Source organism: Pelophylax lessonae (assembly GCF_965119305.1).
Source record: "Pelophylax lessonae genome assembly, chromosome: 9".
Lineage (NCBI taxonomy): Eukaryota > Metazoa > Chordata > Amphibia > Anura > Ranidae > Pelophylax > Pelophylax lessonae.
In genome coordinates, this window is record NC_138776.1 from 78,493,547 (window position 1) to 78,508,504 (window position 14,958).

The 14,958-nt window shown below is 44.7% G+C and overlaps 1 protein-coding gene across 1 annotated transcript in view; it reads right to left on the reverse strand.

Moving 5' to 3' along the window:
* LOC309563568 (disintegrin and metalloproteinase domain-containing protein 9-like) overlaps window positions 1-14,958 on the reverse strand; it is a 100,748-nt gene extending 85,790 nt beyond the window's left edge. Inside the window, exon 1 of the mRNA XM_082268032.1 lies at window positions 14,790-14,958. Coding sequence (XP_082124158.1) covers window positions 14,790-14,880 — 91 coding nt within the window. The 5' untranslated portion in view covers window positions 14,881-14,958. The remainder of the gene's footprint in view (window positions 1-14,789) is intronic.

Genomic DNA, 14,958 nt, shown 5'->3' on the forward strand with positions numbered 1-14,958 from the left:
TCATGCTCACATGCAATTTACGTGTCTTCCCTTCGGGCTCTCAACTTCGACTCGCACGTTCTCGAAGACCTTGCTGGCAGTTGTAGCTCTCATCAGGACCAGAGGCATCAGATTGCATCATTATCTGGACGATCTCCTCCTTCTGTCCCAGGACAGACGTCAGTTACTCTTGCATCTGGAGCAAGTGATCTCTACGCTTCAGGAATTCGGTTGGATTCTGAATCTAGAAAAGAGCCATCTGGTGCCTACGCAGTCGCTGGTGTTTCTTGGGGCACTGTTCAACACGGTGAAATGCACCATTTCCCTGCCAGAAGAGAAAATTTCTGTAGTCCAGAGCAGGGTGGCTCACGCTCTCGCTGCCTCTCGTCTCACTGCTCGTCAGTGTCTAAAGGTAGTAGGGATGCTCGTAGCCACCTCACCCATGGTGAAGAAGGCTATGTGGAAGCTGAGACCCTTCCAGAAGGGGTTTCTCCAACAGTGGACTACGGAGAACTTGTCACAAGTTATTCACCTGACCCCATTCATGAAGGGATGCCTTCCCTGGTGGTTACGCCGTACAAATCTGACCAACTGCCACTCAATCACTCCAATTTCCTGGATTACGATAACCTCCGATACCAGCAGTACCGGTTGGGGAGCCCACTGTCTGTCCGAAGTGGCACAAGGCAGATGGAACTTTCCCGGTCACGGAGTGGTGTCCAACATTCTAGAACTACGAGCTGCCCTCAAAGCCCTTCAGGCTTTTCACCATCTAACGCAGGGGGCCTCAGTGCTGCTAAGGATGGACAACACCACGGCAGTGGCTTATGTCAAGAGGCAGGGAGGAACGCGCAGTATGTCTCTCCTTCAAGAAACAGAGCCGATCATGACATGGGCTCAGCATCATCTGGCCAATCTTTCAGCGGTCTTTGTCCCGGGAGTGTTGAATGTGCAGGCAGACTTCCTATCCCGTTTCCAACTAGACAACAACAAGTGGTCCCTCCATCAGGAGGTGTTCAACTGGGTGCTGTCCCTGGGGATTTCGCCAGAAGTGGATCTGTTTGCGAGTCCACGCAACAAGAAGCTTCGGAAGTACTACACGAGGTTCAGGGATCCTCGAGCCTTCAGAGTGGATGCCCTCATGGACAGGTGGAACTTCCAGTCTGCTTATGCTTTTCCACCAGTGCCAATAGTACTCCAATTCCTGCGGAGACTGAAGATGGAGGAAGTAGAGATCGTGGCAATAATCCCCTTCTGGCCCAACAGGCCATGGTTTCCCCTGCTGTCCCTTCTCAGCTTCAGGGATCCAATCCCTCTACCTCTCAGGTCGGACCTTCTATCTCAGGGTCCTACTCTGTACCCATGCCCTGCACGGCTGCACCTCAGGGCTTGGTTCTTGAGAGGGGGAGGTTGGAAGCTCTCGGATGTCCAGAAGAGGTGATCCCGACTCTCATGAGTTCCAGAAGACCTAGCACCAACAGGGTAAATGAAAGGATATGGGCCAGGTTCATGAGTCATCAGACCCAGAGGTCAGGTCCAGTAGGTACACCTACTATTCAGCAGATTCTAAGTTTCTTGCAATCTGGTCTGGATCTGTCCCTCTCGGTTAGTTCTCTCCGGGTGCAAGTCTCCCCCATTTCAGCCTTCACCGGAATTCAGTGGGCAAGTCATCATCTGATTCAGCAATTTTTTAAGGGCGCAGTCAGGCTTAGGCCTCAGAGAAGGCCGAGATTTCCAAAATGGGATCTCCCATTAGTTTTGGACTTTTTTTCTTCAAAGGATGTTGCCTCCATGTCTATCAAGGAACTTACGTTAAAGACAGCATTTTTGGTGGCCATTATCTCCGCTAAGAGGGTTTCTGAGATACACAATTTGGGTCACAAAGAGCCTTTTTGACCTTTTTTCAAGACAGGGTGGTCCTAATCCCTATGCTGGGGTCAAATCCAAAAGTGACCTCTGTCTTCCATGAAAATGCTGAGATAGTTCTTCCCACCTTCAGAACTGATGAGGAATCTTCGGTCCATCCCCTAGACGTGGGCAACACTCTAAGTCAATATTTGGAGGCCACATCCTCCTTCCGCCAATCGGATTTCCTTTTTGTTCTGCTCCATGGCAAAAAGAAAGGAATGCGTGCATCTTCTAGAGCAGTGGCTGCGTGGATCGTTCAGGCTATCCAATGGGCGTATAGAGCGAAGGGCTTGGCTCCTCCAGAGGCGATTACAGCTCACTCTACAAGAAGCGTCGCTACGTCTTGGGCAGCTTCTAAACACGTCGCACCTGACGTGATCTGCAAAGCAGCATCCTGGTCATCTGTTAATACTTTCCTTTCCCATTATTGTATTGAACCTGCTGCTTTATCTTCCGTTAATTTTGGCGTACAAGTCTTGTCAGTTGACAGTGCCAATTAAAGTTTTCTTTGTTCAGCATCTTCCCACCCGGGAGTGTATAGCGAGTTATTTCCCGAACGTATGCTGCCATGGAGTCTGTCAGGAAAACGGAAAATTGATATCAAATACTTACCGTAATTTTCCTTTCCTGATGGACTCCATGGCAGCAGGAGTCCCCTCCCAATTCCTGAGTAGGCTAGTTACAGAACACTGATGCTGAAAGGGAGCAAAGATTTATGGGAGTGGGGTCCTATGAGGTAGGAGAGGAGGCGGGGCCTACCCGAACGTATGCTGCCATGGAGTCCATCAGGAAAGGAAAATTACGGTAAGTATTTGATATCAATTTTCCGTTTTTTTGCAATTAGATTTAATAGCCATTACAAGAAAATTATGCTTTGAAGTTTTTCACCATGCTTCAGAGGATAAAATAGGATTAGATTTGATTAGCATGCATTTGCATGGCTTGACTCCAACTGTTTATCACAGCTCAGATATGCTAATCCTTATTACTTGCTTCCTTGTTTGTAGGATATAGTGCATAAACCTGATCCTGCTAGGGTCACACCTCTAATTTGTTCAACATTGAATGAAAAATGTAAAAGATTTCTTTCCGACTCAAATTTTTGTTCTGAAATGCACAATGCAATAGGTTCAATTTACAAAGCTTTTACAGAATGACCAAAAAAGAGAAACATTGAGTAGAGTCGTCCAAGAATTCCAACTACAGTCATAAAAAAGTACAAAGGTTTATTAACCGGTTGCCGACTGCGCACAGTATATTTACTGCGGCAGTCAGCCCCGACCAGGCAGAGTGACGTAGATCTACGTCACTCGCCTGTCACTGCTATTAGAGCCAATAGCGGGCGAGCGCGCGCCCGCCTCGGCTCGTTCAGGGAGGAGTGCGGGCGTGTGACCGGCGGACCCGATGTCCGCCGGTCACACTACGATCGCCGGTACAGCGGGAGAAAGACAGAGCGGCTTATGTAAACAAGCCGCCTGTCATTCTCCCCTGTGTAAAAATGCAGATCAGACGGTTCTACTATGTAGAACCGTTGATCTTTGTTATTACACCAATAGCATTGTCCCACTACAGTTAGAATCACGCCCCTAGGACACACTTAACCCCTCCCTGTCCAATACAGTTAACCCCTTCCCTGCCAGTGTAATTTTTGCAGTAACAGTGCATATATATAGCACTGATTACTGCAGTAATGTCACTGGTACCCCCAAAAGTGTCAAAAATGTCAGTCAAGGGTCCAATCTGTCCGCCGCAATGTCGCAGTACCGCAAAAAAAATCGCAGATCGCCGCCATTACGCGTTAAAAAAAAAAACACCAAAAATGACAAAAATCTTTCCCTTAGTTAGTAAACGCGATAACTTTTGCGCAAACCAATCAAAATACGCTTTTTGCGATTTTTTTTAGCAAACATAGGTAGCATAAAACAATTTGGCCGAAAATGTTAAAAAATTTTGATTTTTACATTATTTTTTGGGGGAATTTCATATAAAAAAAAGTGAAAAATATTGTTATTTTTGCAAAAATTACGCTCTTTTTTTGTTTATAGCGCATGATCAAAAAATCGTACAGGTGATCAAATACCACCAAAAGAAAGCTCTGTTTGTGGGGAAAAAAAGGACATGAAATTCGTTTAGGTACAGCATTGCACGACCGCGCAATTGTCCGTTAAAGTCACGCAGTAAAAAATCGCAAAAAAACCCCTGGTCAGGGAGGGGGTAAAATCTTCCGGGGCTTAAGTGGTTAATACATATACTGTTAAAAAAATAATTTTTAAAATAAAGAGAAGACATATTTCTCAAATATGCTTCGGTTCCTCAGGAGGGTGAGAAAGGCTAATATGAGTGACTCAAGGCTCCGGATAGCATGGTCATAAATGGGGTTCTATTTTTCTCCAGTGGAGAGGAATATTTCCTTCATGGCCCTTGACTACCCTGAGACTTTAGTTAGGGGTCTCTCTGTGGTGGCCCTTCGCTCTCCCGAGGGACCCCATTTATGACCATACGCCTCAGAACCTGCAGTCACTCATATTAGTTTTTCTACTTCTGAGGAAACAGGGCATATCCAAGAGATAGGTACAGAAACAAGGATCCCGTTGCCTACTGCATTTTCAATCCTTGAAAATGTATTTTTCTTGTAAACTTGACTGGTGTGAATTGACTTTATAAGAGTAATGTAATTCTAAAGCACAGTGGAATGGGATATACACTATATTACTAAAAGTATTGGGACGCCTGCCTTTACACCCACATGAACTTTAATGGGGGGTTGGGCTTGGCCCCTTTGTTCCAATGAAGAGAACTCTTAAGGCATCAGCATACCAAGACATTTTGGACAATTTCATGCTCCCAACTTTGTGGGAACAGTTTGGGGATGACCACTTCCTGTTTTAACATGACTGCGCCCCAGTGCACAAACAAGGTCAATCATGACCCCAGCACTTTCTCCCAATTCTTCTCTGAATCATTTAGATGTTCATTGGCATGACTATGCATGTGCCTTTTTGAGGAGGGGGACTCACTGTGTTTGGAGTAAGAAAAATGCTGACTATGACCCTAAAAACACCATCCCTACAGTCAAGCACGGAGGTGGAAACATTATGCTTTGGGTACAGATCGGCTTTGCTGCATTGAGGGGTCAATGGACAGGGATATGTATTGTAAAATCTTGGATGAGAACCTTCTTCCCTCAATCCAATTTGCATCCAATTTGCGCTAGTGTGAACCCAGCCTAAAGGTTGGGAATACAGGGGGAGTTGATTCACAGGTTGGGGATGCAGAAAAGGTTTCTGTAGGGATATGGCTAAATAAGGGGTTAGTGTCAGGCTATTTTTACAAAGATTACTGTGAGGGTTATGCTTAGGCAGAAGATTATTGTGAGGGTTGTTATACAGAGAGGGTAAGTGTGAAGAGCAGAGTTGTATAAAGTACTCGAAACCCATACTTGAGTAAAAGTACAAATGCTTGATCAAAAAGTGACTTGAGTAGAAGTGGAAGTGCTCGATCAAAAAGTGACTTGAGTAGAAGTACTAAAGTATTCAACATTTTTTTGTACTTAAGTATTGCAAGTCGTTTTTTTAAAAAATTTTGCTACTCAAGTACTGAAAGTAAAAAGTACCAGTAGTTTTGAAAAAAAAATTGCTACTCAAGTACTGAAAGTAAAAGTACAAGTACTGTGTTATGTAGTTATTAAAGAAGGAAGTCAAAAGTTTGAATATCATATTGTTTTTTATTATTTCAAATGCAGCTTTTATTTATACATAAAGTAGCATTTATTTTCGTATGCGCTGATAATACACATGTTTTGAGCTTCATGAAACCTGCCATCTACTGTTCTGGCAGTGGTAATTTTTATAATTGTAACGAGTAACTATGCAGCACAAAAAAAAAATATCGGAGTAGAAGTATTGAAATCATCGAAAAAATGTAGTGAAGTAAAAGTGGAAGTAGGAGAAAAAAATTCTACTCTAGGAAAGTACAGATACCGCCTTTCGGTACTTAAGTACAGTAGTGAAGTAGTTCTACTTAGTTACTATACATCTCTGGTGAAGAGTGAGATTACAGAAAGGGTTAAAGTTTTATGGATGCAGAGAAGGTTAATGTGAAGCTTGGGGTTACAGGGACAGTTAGCATAAGGGTTAAGGTTATATAGTGAATACAGGGAGAGTTAACATAAAGCTGGGTACACATGATCAGAATATCATACAAAAAATATTGCTTTCAAAGTGATAGTACGATAATCTGATCGTTGGTACACAGCTTTAATCAGACATTTTCCGAAGGGACAAACACGAAAATGTTTCTCGTATGATATCAGATTGTACAATTTTCCTTTAATCAGTACAGTTTTCATCTGAAAATACAATACAAATAAATTAGCTCACTTCTGAGTTTTTATTGGGTCGTACGAGAATTTTCGTACTTTAGTAACCTATTCGTTTTTCGATATAGAGACTAGCATGCAAAAAAAAAAAAAAAAAAAAAATGGAAGGTAATTCGTCCGATAATCTCTTTGCCAGTTTAAGGGTTAGGGTTACATTGTGGGTAAATCCAAGGAGAGCTTGGGGTAAAGCAACACTCTCTTTGTCAACAGCTCTGACCTGAAAACTTCCAGTGCTGAAACCTAATGTAACAAAAAGAGCAGCCTTTCAGCCTAAGCCAAGCACTGCTCAGGTACATTCATACTGTATATATTTAAAAACTACACATAAAAAATATTTAACATATCAGACTCCATTCAATGCAGATACAATCATATATATTACTGTATACTTTGTAACTATAGTCATATTTTAATGATTTTTAATTTCCCAGGATTTGCAGATTACTCAGATCGAGATACAAATCTCCAAGCACTGCAATCTTGCTGAAACACAGCAATAATATGTTAATGATCACCGGCATACAGTGTATAACAGTATAGATGTAGCCTGAGGAATAGAGACATTAAATAGTCATGCCATTTACTGAAGAGATAAAGTGTGAATCATGAATCTAGGCCACTCGATAAGGAAAACAAAGCTCCAGCAAAATTGTTTTGCTTTTTTTTCCTGTTCTGGTGACCAACTGCTTTGAGGTAAATATCCTGTTTCTTCTTTATAGAGTATATCTTCTACTATCTTCTAATATTCCCAAATAAAATGCCTGGTGACAGTGTTTTATAGAGATAAATGGAGAAAGTACCACACAGAGGAGAGAGAAGACATGAAGATCGGCCTATCGCAGTGTTCTAGAGTCACTTGAATATTGAGTATATTGGTGCTTTTCCACTGCATGGAACCGAACGGTTCGGCTCGCTTTTGTGCTTTTCCACTGCTGGTACGGCATGGTACGGTGTAGGAACGGTTCGGTACAGTACGGCGGCCCTTTTTTACTACATGGAACCGAACGGTACGGCTCGCTTAAACGGTACCACCTCAGTTGTGGTTACCGGTACCGGTACCATATCGCACAATCCTTTGCATGCAGCCTTGACTGTTTGTCACTACTAGCCACTGATTGGTCAGAGAATCATTGTTATCCCACCCACTTTACTTTAGTGGAAAAGCAAACCAAACCGTACTTGCAGTGGAAAAGTGCCATATGAGGACAGGGCTGGTTGGGAAATAGGTAGAAGTGCCTGCAAACTTATATCAGAAGATGAGGACTACCCTCTTTACAGTGTACGACCTTAGTAACAGATTGGTGCTCATAATGATGGTAGCAGATGGCCTGAACAAACAGTTAAAACATAAGTTCCTCTTTGGGAACATGTTACATGGTCCACCCATTTTTAGGGTTTAGCGCAGGGCTCGAGTCCTGCGGGAACGCACGGGAACGGCGTTCCTCTATTTTGTCTACAGCGGGAACGCTGTTCCCGTTAGCAGCCGCGTCCCCGACACAATCCCACACCACCCCCTGCTCTGGGATGGCGGGTTCCCGACCCGCCATCCCCGAGCACAGTGTGAGGAAAGCCGCGATAAACCAGCTCACAGCAGAGCCGTCAGAACGGAGCCGCTGAATCGTGCATAGTTCCGGCTCCGTCCTGACAGGCTGTGTCACAAGCAGAGTGATATCTAATGCACTCCGCCTGTGCATTAGATATCATTCCGCCTGTGACTCAGCCTGTCAGGACTGACCAAAAGAGGAGGCATCGGCTCTGCACCATGCTTCGTACTACCCACATCAATACCAGCCAGCAATACCCACACCAATACCAGCCAGCAATACCCACACCAATACCAGCCAGCAATACCCACAGCAATACCCGCCAGCAATACCCACACCAATACCAGCCAGCAATACCCACAGCAATACCAGCCAGCAACACCCACAGCAATACCCGCCAGCAATACCCAAAGCAATACCAGCCAGCAATACCCACAGCAATACCAGCCAGCAATACCCACACCAATACCAGCCAGCAATACCCACACCAATACCAGCCAGCAATACCCACACCAATACCCATCAGCAATACCCACAGCAGTACCCACCAGCAATACCCACAGCAGTACCCGCCAGCAATACCCACACCAGTACCAGCCAGCAATACCCACAGCAGTACCCACCAGCAATACCCACACCAATACCAGCCAGCAGTACCTGCCAGCAATACCTACAGCAGTACCAGCCAGCAATACCCACAGCAGTACCAGCCAGCAATACCCACACCAGTACCAGCCATCAATACTCACACCAATACCCACCAGCAATACCCACACCAATACCAGCCAGCAAAACCCACAGCAGTACCAGCCAGCAGTACCTGCCAACAATACCCACACCAATACCAGCCAGCAATACCCACAGCAGTACCAGCCAAAAGTATACACCAGCAATACCTATAGCAGTACCCGCCAGCAATACCCACACCAATACCAGCCAGAAATACCCACAGCAGTACCCGCCAGCAATACCCACAGCAGTACCAGCCAGCAATACCCACACCAATACCAGTCAGCAGTATCCGCCAGCAATACCCACAGCAGTACTCACCAGCAATACCCACCAGCCATACCCACAGCAGTACCCGCCAGCCATACCCACAGCAGTACCTGCCAGCAATACCCACATCAATACCAGCCAGCAATACCCACAGCAGTACCAGCCAGCAGTAGCCACAACAGTACTAGCCAACAATACCCACAGCAGTACCCACCAGCAATACCCACCAGCAATACCCACAGCAGTACCAGCCAGCAGTAGCCACTACCAGTACCCACCAGTAGTATCCATCCACCAGTAGTACCAGTCAGCAGTAGCCACACCCAGTACCCACCACCAGTACCCAGTAGCAGTACCCACCAGCAGTACCCACCAGTAGCACCAGTCAGCAGTAGCCACCAGCAGTACCCACCAGCAGTACCTGCCAGCATTTCCCGCCAGCAGTACCCACTAGCAGAACCCACCAGCAGTACCAGTCAGCAGTACCCGCCAGCAGTACAAGCCAACAGTACCCACCAGCATTTCCCGCCAGCAGTACCCACCAGTAGTACCCACCACCAGCACCAGCCAGCAGTACCCGCCAGCAGTACCCACCAGCAGTACCAGCCCTGGAGGACAGCCAGTTAGCAGCCACCAGCCATACTCGCCTGGGGGACAGCAGCAGCCAGCGATACCTGCAGGAACCCAATTCAATCCACTTAACAAAACAGAAGGGGATCGGTCCCCTTCTGTCTGGGCAAATCAGATTGGAGGGCCCATAGAGTAGAGTAGGCTAAGCCGTGTCTGCTCTACATATGCAGACATGGACCTGTCATCTGATCTGCCCGCTCCGCTCATTGTGGCCCGCGACCGGGTACCAAGTCGCTAAAGGGGGACCTCACTCCTCAAAAGGTATATATACACAAACACACATTTTTTTATTTTTGAGGTTGGGGGTGGAAATCTTGGGTGAGTTCCCACACTTTTTTCCCAGGGCTTGACCCCTGGTTTAACGTGTAACATGTACCCACTCCTGCTGCTTCTCCCGGATGCGATCCATTTAGTAGGATCTTCTCCCCCTCTGGGAAACTACAAGTACAGACAGCATTTTCGACTGTAGGCTTGTAGTTCTCAATGAACTACCAGGGCACTGTTGAGCGCACTGGGTGGTTCATTGTCTCTTCCAGTCAGTGTGTAACTGCCTGCCCATCCGAGGTATGAGCAGACAGATACACTGACAAGTCTGAAGGAGTCGTGCTTGCACCTGCAATCTGCTGATCGCGGGTGCAATGCATTTCCAGGCTCCTAGTAAAAAAAATATTAAATGCACATTGTTTTACCTGCAAAAAAATGTGCATTTGTTACTATTATTTATTCTTAAGAAAGAGGCCCCGTGTGACCCCAAAACATTGCTCGATTGATGTGACATTGTACTAATAAAAATGTGTATATGTTTGCAACAGAGTGCTGGTGATGTCTCCCATCAAACTGACAGCTCAGTCCTACAGATTACACCCTGGGACATTGTTGCGTGCACAAATAATTCCTGGAACAAAGTATTCAAGAATCGCATTCATGCATGCCATAAAAGACTGAGCCTTCCAGCTAAACTATACAATATTTGAGTGAATGTCTGTCAATGTTATTAGCTGACTGTGACCTGTATACAAGCATATTGTCAGAGCAAGTGCAAACCACTCTACCCTGTAGATACTTTGTGTATTTATGACCAACTTTATGTTTTTTACCTATCAATATTATCATCTTCTTATATCCAAATGTAATCTTAAAGTTAAACTTGTCAGTTCATAAAACTACCCAAATTAGCATCATAAATTAAATGGCGTAGATTATCAATGCCCCAGAACCCAGGATGTTCTAATTAGCAAATTTTAAATTTTGCAAATGAACAATTAGAGTTTCTCTCTAAATCAGCAATTCTTTAACCAGGGTTCTGTATACTGTAGGAAAACTAAGGTTCCTCCAGAGTTTGCTAGGGGTTCCACGAGATGTGGCTGATTGACCTCCCATTTAATGGTGCCTGCATGGAGTTCTGACCACCACTGTACAGGGGGGACATTCTTACCACTGGCAACCAATGTAAGAGGAATTTTCCATTGACTTCCCATTATTTGGTTTTACTAAGGGTTCCTTAAAACCTGAAGTTTATTTCAAGAGGTCTACAGGGGTAAAGAAGTTGAGAAATGCTGTTCTAAATTATAGATCTGTTTATACTTTTGGACATATAAATCAGACTCAACAGCTTGTGGTGGAAGAATTTGGGCAAAAAGAGGCAGTTGGAAGTTGTGTTTATGGTAGACTGGGATGTAGACTAGTCATTGGACCAAAAGCTCCAGCCTGGGGACACCTTGGGGTTGATTTACTAAAGGCAAATAGACTGTGCACTCTGCAAGTGCATTTGCCTCAGAGCTTAGTAAATGAGGCAAAGCTCTGCTTGTTAGTTAGATGCAGCATGGTGCGGTATTTACTAAACACTCAAAGTTCTGGTTTGCAAGAACCTTGTATTGAAACAGAAATTTAACAGCACAAAAAAGGCCCAGAGGGAAGATCACCCATCACCTACAACCAAGCAGTAGTGGTAAAAGACTCAGGGATGCAGTCACTGTCTGCCATGAGAAGCAAAGCGCAGCAAAGCTTCCTGAAAAAGTAGAAGTAGTCCCTGCTCTCTCCCTACTCCACTGGAACCTTTCCCCATTGCTATCACTGTCCCTGACAGACGGGTTCCTGTCCCTAACCTGTCCACTCTCATGAAGCGTACCAAACTCAGGGATCAGAGTCTTAAATAGGCTCTGCCTGACTTAAGATGGCTGCCAGAGTCACATGGGGTATGTGCATCCAACTGGATCACTGACTGAGTGACTAAGGAAATCATAGAGATACAAAGTTTCTCCTTACTTCCTCTCCCATCTGCATTGCCACTGTGGACGAGCACAATTTTGCAGTGAAGAATACAGACTGCACCTGCCGACATGCTGAGTTCCATCCTCCAATCGTGTGCAAGCGAAAATGCTGTTTTTCTAAATATTTTTCTTGCATGTGACTGGGTAATCTTTGCAAAGTGAAACTTCACCTCATTTACTAAAATTGGAGCAAATTGCCCTGCAACTGCATTTGCAAAGTGCACAGTCCGTTTGCCTTAAGTAAATCAACCCCACTGTGTTCAGAGCTGAGCATGGTTTCTCCGTTAGAGAGCCAACAGGAAACAACCCAGTTTCACATTAGCTGGTGAAAAGGATCGTTTACAGCAGACACAGCAGACATGCATTTTGAGAATTTGCATACCAAAGAAAAAATGTCCCTAAAAACCATACATTTCTACAGACAAACAAAGCAGCTGTCCACTGCTAAAAATAACAGGTCTACTCTAGTTTTTTTCTAACAATCCTCAACTGACACACAGGTGAATAGTTTCTACATTCCATCTACAGTATACAGTCTTTTTTGCCATTGGCTATTAAAACAACAATTTTATGTGTAGCGCTACCCCTGTGAGGGCAGCTAGGTAAATCGGTACCCCACTGGTAGCCCCGACCCTGCAAGTCCTCCGCCAACTCTGACACCTTGGGTTCAGACATCTTTATCGATAACAAAGATAATTGAAAACACAAATCTGGTGAACCAATTAAGCTTCGTTTACTGATGTAGTAAAGGCATTAAAGGTAAATGACATAGGCTTGTACCACATAGCAGTAGTAAAGCACCACTGAAGGTAGAGGCAATAATAGCAACAAACAATATCTGATGACGGAATATAAAGAACAGCTAGATATGATCAAAATCCTGCTTAGACATATGAAACCTATGCAATCGGGCAGAAGGAGTGCAGGGGAATGACCTTTGAATGTGTCAGACCACTCCCTTCTGTACCTCAACCCACAGGCTCAGGCAAAGTGTATTATTGCATGAGATTCAACACAAACAGTTTAACTTGCAAACTTTAACCTGCTCTTTTAAGAAATAGAGTCCTAGGTAAAACAAGGTAATATCAATTAGGGATCGACCGATTACTTTACTCTCTCAGTTACTTCCTGGTTTCTTGCCTATGCAAATGAAATCATACATTCCAGAAATCCTCAAGAGGGCAGGAGGGGCTTTCTCAGCTAAGCACACCCTCCTGCCTGCATATCTAAGTTAAGGGCAGATGGATTCCAGGAATTAAATGCTACATAAATCATCTGCCCTTACTCAAGATGGCCATGGCCAGAAATGTTAGGGAGTGTTTTTCAAAGTGATTTCTCAGCCAAATAAAGCATGGAGACATGGATGAATTGGGGAGTTTAATTTAAATATAAAAAATGTATAAAATTGTGTTTTTGGTTTGTGGTGCTCAGATGCAGTGAAGTTCCACTTTATAAAAAAAAAAAAGTAGTGTCAAATTCCAGATTAGCAAATACAGTTTTATAGCAGCCTTCCTCAACCTTTTCAACACAGAGGAACCCTTGAAATAACTTTCCAATCTCAGGGAACCCCTGCTAAAAATGAATATTTCTACAAGTCATGATACATTAGTGTGATGGTCAGTGGGAAGAAAGCTCCTTACACCAGGGGCGTAACTACAGGGGTTGCAATTGCAAGCAGGCCCCATGCTCCAGGGGGCCTCTGTGGCTCCCCTGTACACCTGGATAGGAGGGGCAGCGGGGGCAGCATGTAGAGAAATCACTGTCCTCCTTTTCTCCCCTGTAGCTGCAGAAGGAAAATTGAAGAGATTGGTTTCTCTGTATGCTGCCCCGCCACTCCTCCTATCCAGTTCACTTGTGTTCTGCTGTCTCTGGGCCCCTGTGAGCTCCCCTGGTTCCCCCCCCCCTACTATGCTGCCCTCCCCCCCCCCCACACTGTGCTTCCTTCCCTCTCCTACTGGCTGCTGCAGGGGATGTCACAATAGAGAACCAGGAAGGGGTCGGTAAATATGTAATTTACCAGCTCCTTCCTTTTCTGAACGGACAGAGTCATAGTCAGTGACATTGTAAAAAAATAAAATAAAATGATATAAAATAATAAAATTAAAATGTCAAAAAATAAGAACTACTGACACCAGTGGGTGGACTTCCAGGATCGCAAAGGTCACACTTGCAACCGGGCCCTGGCATTCCACCACCATGGGAGGCCCCAAAATGGCAGGAAGGGGGCCACTGCAGAACTTGTGAAAGGGTCCTGCTGCGGGACCGTAATAAAGGGCCCCGCAATGAGAGTAAAGGGCCCGAGGATCAGTGGGAAAAGTCCCAGGCTTGAAGGGAAGGGGTCTGGGGGGGGGCCCTTCATGGTTTCTTGCACCGGGGCCCTGAAGGTTCTAGTTACGCCTCTGCCTTACACTAGTGGTCATTGGGAAGAATTACCCCCTTACAGATAGCTAAAAAGATCAATGGTGTCAGTGGGAATTTATCTGAAACGTTTTTCATTGCTCAAGGAACCCCTAGCAACCTCTGGAGGAACCCTGGTTGAGAAACCCACTATTACATTCTTCACAACTGAACCACCACTGGACATCCTACCTAATAATGCTAATCCTATTTTGTGTCACAAGGAAAATGTCAATAAATATTTTGATACTCCATAATTTATTTTTATGAATGTATTTATGTATATTTTGTATTTTGTGTATGTTAAACATTTAATAAACATATTGATCAAGAAAAGGAATAATCACCCTGATAGCAAAACGGCCACCCATAGTGGCAGTTTAACATTCATCTAAAATATTGTCTGATTGAACAATAATCAATACCAATGTGTAATGCCAAAAACCACTTAGCATGAACTATCCCGTTTGATAACAGGCGTGGCATAAACATACAGTACATAATATACAGGACTCTAGTAATGTAAACTTTAAACAGAAAGCCATTCTTACAATGCAACTAACTACATTTCCCAATCAGGAACATATCCAACGACAAAGCTCTAAAAGCGATGTCCTAAGAAACCAGAGAGGTGGTACCAGTCACCATGTACCTTGTTACCCCCCCCCCCCCAAAGTAACTCACCCCAGAGCAGCAGACATAGAAGCCCCAACAGCAGCTGACTCTCCCGCATGGCTTGAGGAAGTGTGAGCTTCATGGGCCGTTCATGGCACATCAGCCAGCTACATTATGTCACAAGGTCTAAAAGAGGAACCAGAAAAGCCAGATTGTAGCTCTCCTCTCTGCCCAGGTA